The 6,437-nt window shown below is 37.8% G+C and overlaps 1 protein-coding gene and 5 non-coding genes across 6 annotated transcripts in view; 3 read left to right on the top strand and 3 right to left on the bottom strand.

The window, feature by feature from the left end:
- Window positions 1-2,686, top strand: part of SARC_11028 (hypothetical protein) — a gene marked incomplete at both ends in the record, with an annotated part of 3,061 nt that extends 375 nt beyond the window's left edge. The window contains 3 exons of the mRNA XM_014294899.1: window positions 1,593-1,711; window positions 2,028-2,286; window positions 2,591-2,686. Coding sequence (XP_014150374.1) covers window positions 1,593-1,711; window positions 2,028-2,286; window positions 2,591-2,686 — 474 coding nt within the window. The remainder of the gene's footprint in view (window positions 1-1,592; window positions 1,712-2,027; window positions 2,287-2,590) is intronic.
- A 904-nt stretch (window positions 2,687-3,590) lies between these two features.
- Window positions 3,591-3,674, top strand: SARC_30240. The gene has a single exon. It is a non-coding gene; the product is annotated as a tRNA-Asp (tRNA).
- A 347-nt stretch (window positions 3,675-4,021) lies between these two features.
- On the top strand, window positions 4,022-4,092 carry SARC_30239. The gene has a single exon. It is a non-coding gene; the product is annotated as a tRNA-Gly (tRNA).
- A 213-nt stretch (window positions 4,093-4,305) lies between these two features.
- On the bottom strand, window positions 4,306-4,376 carry SARC_30238. The gene has a single exon. It is a non-coding gene; the product is annotated as a tRNA-Gly (tRNA).
- Window positions 4,377-4,718: 342 nt separating this feature from the next.
- On the bottom strand, window positions 4,719-4,802 carry SARC_30237. Its single transcript has one exon. It is a non-coding gene; the product is annotated as a tRNA-Asp (tRNA).
- A 405-nt stretch (window positions 4,803-5,207) lies between these two features.
- SARC_30236 lies at window positions 5,208-5,291 on the bottom strand. Its single transcript has one exon. It is a non-coding gene; the product is annotated as a tRNA-Asp (tRNA).
- Between the last annotated feature and the right edge of the window lie 1,146 nt (window positions 5,292-6,437).

Raw genomic sequence — 6,437 nt, 5'->3', positions numbered from 1 at the left:
TATATATACCATTGAACTCGAGTAGGACGATAATACGTATAGCATACAGCATACCATATATTGGGTTGAGGCGCCGCTGTTTCAGATTCTGCGCCATGATTTCGAATGAATGATATGCTAAGAATATACAAAGTAAGCTGGATACTGCGGTGGTCTGGAATGTGATTGTCATCCACTATTCTATCCTTGAAAATGAAAGGGTTGTAAGCTGTTCCGAAAGAATTTGTGCCTATCCAATAAATTTTAGAACACACAATTAATCGCACAACTACGTTGAGACAACGATAAGGTGTCTCGTATTGTGTGCACTGTTTGAGTGTAAAAACTTAGATATCTATATGTACGCAACTCTGAATGGGGAGTGTATAGAAGAATAGAATTCACCACATGATGTCAGAGAGGACTGGAGGCAGTGGAAGACCGGAGAGTCTGGAGGTCGTTTAACTTTTTCAGAACTTTCTGCAGACTGCAGGTGTACTCTATTTTTAGGAAAACTATGGCATTTTGTACGTTAGACCAATCAATTACTTGAATGCACTACAAATGCCGGAGAAGTCGCTCAATCAGAATCTATGCTCAGAATGTTGTAAATACGTGAAACCGTTTATCCTGATAATTAACTAGGTCCCGGTTTTCAGACCCAATTAACGTTAAACCGTTTGTAACCCGCAACACGTTTATTACATTCAACTCCCTGAGAGAGAGAGAGAGTAGTAGGAATACACGTTTCAATATATTATTTTGTACGTGGTTTCTTTTTTTAACAACACGTAGCTGTATACTGTAATATACAGTGAGAAAACTAAGCGCGTATAAAGTATTAGGTGTATCTATTATATAAACAGCATCAAAACATATATACTTAAGCCACTTCAGCTCTGATAATTGATCACAATTTCCTACAAATACTCTACATAACATTAGAACAATGGCAAAGTTTGCTGGACAAAAGGCTCCAGGAAAGGGTGGAAGCAAAAAGCTAGTCAACCCGAAGAGGGGTGGGTTAAAAAAAGGCATCAGTAAAGTGGCATTGGCAGAGAAGCGAGCAAGCGCCACCCAGGCAGATAGGCGGACTATTGCGGAATGTGTGAAGGTATAGTTAACCTACTTGGACGTTTTTTTCTTTTACGCAGCTGTCAATATATTTACGTGATAGTATTTTCGAACCATGGATGCAGTTTCATATCGAAGTACATGTGTGTATTCCGATAGTGGCTAGTAGCAGCATCAACCAGCTACTACGACAGATTGTTTAAATTTTGTTTTATATTTTTGCGGTGGCGTCATTGTAAATATATACTATGCACTCGCAGGTTTATGTTTGTTTTGATTAACCCAGCAAACGATATATATATATATATGTGTGTGTGTGTGTGTACGTATATATATGTGTATATATATATATATATATATATATATATATATATATATATATATATAATATATATATATATGTGTGTGTGTGTGTGTGTTGTTTATTATATATATATATATAAGTATATATATATATATATATAAGCACTTGTGAGGGTCTGCGTGTTTTATCGAGGATATTCTGCACATGAGTGACTGGATCTTACTCGACCATACAGGTTTATGAAGAACACATTGTCGGGTTTGCATCCGGAGCAGCCTCGTTTAAGAACAAGCAGAAGGATGAGAATATGTTGTGGAGGCAAAGGTTAAAAGCCAGGCAGCAGGGCGATACGAGGTATGCATGCATGTGTTTAGTGAGGAACATAGCCTCTCTGAACGTATGACATGTACTTAGTAAATAACTAGGATAGCGTATCCTAGATGAGTAGTTGGGCCGGTCTCACTATCAATAGATGTGGTCGCAAAAAAAAATAGATGGACTACTCCCTAGCATACCTAGTTATGTATACATATAAGAGCAGGTACCGACACTTGTACTGTTATATGTATTCTTGCTTGCGCTCGTATATTTAAGAGTTCCTTGTAGCATATTCTCGATATAAGCATGGTGGTCAATATTCGCCTGCGCACTCTTCACCTTGGTACCTCAGAGATGCAAACGATATCGAAAGTGTCATCGAAGGTCACTCCCTGACAGTTGATCTGGAGGCTCGTATGGAGGCCTTCAAGCAGAAGAAATCCGATCACAAACGACAGCAAGATAGCCAGGATATGTTTAGAACAGATATAGCCAAAGACAACCAAAGTAAATCTGCTAAACGGATAGGTACCACCAAAGCCGAACAGTCAGCAGCGGCCAGGAACGTCTCCGTGGCTTCAGGGAACCCGTTTAATAAGAGACAAGTGCAGGTGTGTTTTAACAGTCAATTTGTTATATGCATTATACCAAATTTGTCATTGAGCGTCTTGGCGGACAGCGAATATTTTGTTCCTCCTTGTGATGTCGTGTTGTTGTTTGCACACGTTTGCTACATTACCTAAACAATTGATGAGGAGAACCAATGCTTTCGTTGTTGTTTTTTATTAATGTACCTTCCACTGGTGCACTGCCTGTAGACACTTATCCTGAGCCCTCCCTTCTGCCAGTCGACTTGAACGTTTGATATCCTAAGAAAAGGGGTTGTCACATTCATTATTTTCTCCCATCTTGTAGAACGTGACCAAAGGAAACCTCGATGTGGATGCGCAAAGGAAAGCTATCGAGCAATACCGTTTACTCAAACAGAGGCAAAGGCAACAAAAGCGATAGCAGTAAGCAAATAAAATAGCATGTAATGGCTTTGCATCCGAATGTTTTCAGGCCGCTTTTTGGAAGTTTCAATTGCGCTACTTCATATATCTAGAGTATATCGTGTGAATCTTTCGGAAATCATCAGTCACTTCGGTAACATGTACAGATCCATCTCGTTGCTTAAGCTGACGCCGTCCTAAAATTGATTCTAGTGGGATCTAGGTGCATACGTGTGGTTTTAGGGGCCTAATCTATACGGACGTAGTAGTTTTACTTTGTCCGAGAACCTTTGCCGTCCATACCATACAATGGAGTTGAAACGCCTTGCAGACAAAATATTCTCAAAAATTGCCCCAACGGTATTCTGTGTGTCCCGCATCTTATCTACGTCCTTGCTGGATATTAAGCTACAACTTCTAATTTTATATCGACCTATATCGGCTCTATCACTATCCACCAAAAGTATAATCCTGCTTTCTTTAAACATAATTTTTTCAACGGATATTGTGTATTTATATTATAAATATGTTCTTTTAAAAAACAAATTGCATGCTGTGCGGCAATTCGTTCATATTTTAGACTTGAAAATTGTTTTGAGTGTTAAAGTAGGGGTTAGATACGTTGGCTGTACTATCTGCTAATTTGTGTCGAACGAGTTAATTATAATGATGATTATCTACTAGTTTCTCTCAAAATTCAATACTTCATATATCCTTTATCTAGCTCAAAGCCAGCTATTTACTTGCTATTGTACCGTATGCATTTAAAATCTCTCATGGGGGTGCTCCTTTCATCTCACAAGCCAGTCGATAAGCTATGACCTCTGTTGTTGGTTTCAGGTAAATGTTAAAAACAATTTATAGAATGTTAAAACAATTTATAGTTTGTACTATTGATAACCAATGATCAAGAATGACTCGTAACGTGGATAGTATAGTGGCTAGTATCTCCGCCTGTCAATCGAAACAGACCGCGGAAGACCCGGGTTCAATTCCCGGTTCGCGAACATATTTTGCTTTTGTGCACTCATTGATTGATGACCATGTCAGGATAAATGAAGAGTTGACTAATAAGAGCACCGAGATTGGATGAATTGTCAGCAAAGGTCGAAAACTATTTTTATTCAAGTAACTATTCACCGTTCCGCGTGAGAATAAATGAAGCGGGCCGAACAACAAGGATCTAAGAATTGGCATGTATTCGCATTGAAATCAAGCAAAAGTTGATACTTCTCTTTATTCGAATATACAAATCGTTACAATTATATTCACACAAAAAAAAAACATGAAATCCTAATTTAATTTTTGTGAATATTAAGGTTTTATAATGTACTTTCAGATAATTTCATCATTAAATCTAGTGGTTTAGTGGTATAATTGCCCCCTGCCACGGGGTAGACCCGGATTCGATTTCCGGCTAGATGATTCTTTTTGAACGAAATTTATAGTTGTCTGCTCACCCTGTTTATGCATAAACCCAAACAGGCACGTAAAATATGATCAATTTGAGACAGAGAATTACACAGAATACGATAAATTAACAGGTAGAGTAGACTAGTAGAGTTGATTGTATCTAGTAAAATGATTGCAGATTTTATCTACACGCTTTCGTTATTCCTCATAAATGAAGGTAAAATATCATCTAGCCGGAAATCGAATCCGGGTCTACCCCGTGGCAGGGGGCAATTATACCACTAAACCACTAGATTTTACGATGAAATTATCTGAAAGTACATATAGATATAGAATGTTTATAAACAACTAAAACGTTATTCGTTGAATTACAATGGTGAACTGGTGATTCTGAAATACGTAAATATGGAATAACGATTTAAATCCTCGAAAGTATCAACTTATGCTTGGTTTCTATGCAAACACATGTCAATGCTTGAATCCTTCGTTATTCGCCCGCATTATTTATTCTCACGCGCAACAGTAAATAGTCGCTAGAATGTAACCAACTTTCGACCTTTGCTTCTGATCCTATAGCTCCTGCTAGTCAAATCGCTTCATCTATCCACTGATATAATCATCAAACTGGAGCCAATATATTCACGAACCGAGAATTGAACCCGGGTCTTCCGCGGTCTGCTATGATTGACAGGCGACGATACTAGGAACTTTACTATCCACGATATGAGAAGTGATTTTTACTAGTTCATCTATCATGGTAACGATTCAATTTACCCGAATTGCGACAATCATCGATCTATGCTTGGTCTCGACGCGATAACATGTCAATTATTGGACCCCTTGTCATTCGGCCTGCTTTTTTAATATTCTCGCGCAGAACGGCGAATTGCTACCACAACTTGAATGTGATAAAAACAAGTTTTGACCTTTGCTGTGGCTTCCATCTATTATAGAAACAACTCAATTTACCCGAACGGCGACAATCATCGATCCCTGCTTGGTCTCGATGCGATAACATGTCAATTCTTGGACCCCTTGTCAAATCTCATATCTCCTACTGGTCAGCTCGCTACATTTGGCAAGGTTATGGTTATCATTATCAATACAAGTGAACTGAAGCAAAATTATTCGCGAACCGGGAATTGAACCCGGGTCTTCCGCGTTCTGTTTTGATTGACAGGCGGAGATACTAGCCACTATACTATCCACGTTATGACGATCGTATGATTATTTTTTATCTATAGTACAAGATGTGAATTGTTTTGACTTTTACCTGAAACCTACTACAGACAGGTCATAAGTAGTTAACTGGCTTGTGAGATGAATGGAGACCGCCATGAGAGATTTGTGGCCACTATTTAATTAGTATTTTCTCAGATCACGACGTGTAAGGACGTCTTTTCTTATTATATACTATTCATTCTATTGATCATTCACATGACAGGCGGAGATACTAGTCATTACTATATACTATTCTGGACGTGGGTCATCGTTGCTTTCACCGTAACTAGCCCACATTTTGTGTCATTTTGTAAAGCATGAAGGTCAAGCCTTTTGAAGGGTGTTTCCAAATCCAGATATATCCAACTAATCTCGGAACACTCGTATGAGCAATCCAGGCTGTGTGCGGAATGTCTTGCACGTCTTGTGTCATTTTCGCAGCATACTGTATGGCCATAGCCCTGTATTTTCTGGTCCGTCTTCTCGGTCGTATCCTGTCTAATGTCTGTACTTCTCGGATCAACTCAGTCTTAACATGCAATATATTGCATCGTAGCTGTACTTTTATTATGCATCCTATTGCTCAACCCATATACCCGGACCACTCTGCTGGGTTGATACAGGCTAAACTTGGGTTCATTTTTCTTTTCCAGAGTTCGATTCGAGAGAAACATTGGACAGAGAAAAAATTTAAAATGTTATCTGATTGACGTGAGTAATCTCGCAGTGGCTCCAATAACTCAGCAGATATGGTTCATGAATAATAAGATATGAAAATATGCCGATGCCTCGAGAGTGATTGCGTTATATAAAGCCTACTGATGGTGGGAGGCACATGTTCCTTTACATCAGTTTATTATAGAGCAATTTTGACAATGGGTATCTGCACACCTTGTCCTCCGTTCATCCGCCTTACGAGAATGACTCCCATATTCGAATACTTGTGACAGTATCGTCAGTCAAACATTAAGCATATATTGTATATTAATAGACAAAATGTTATATATATATATATATATATATATATATATATATATATATATATATATATATATATATATATATATATATATATATATATATATATATATATATATATATATATATATATATATATATATATATATATATATATA

The sequence above is a fragment of the Sphaeroforma arctica genome (genome assembly GCF_001186125.1).
Source record: "Sphaeroforma arctica JP610 unplaced genomic scaffold supercont1.1494, whole genome shotgun sequence".
Lineage (NCBI taxonomy): Eukaryota > Ichthyosporea > Ichthyophonida > Sphaeroforma > Sphaeroforma arctica.
The sequence above is the reverse complement of the archived record's forward strand: the minus strand, read 5'-3'. Positions and strand labels throughout refer to the sequence as shown.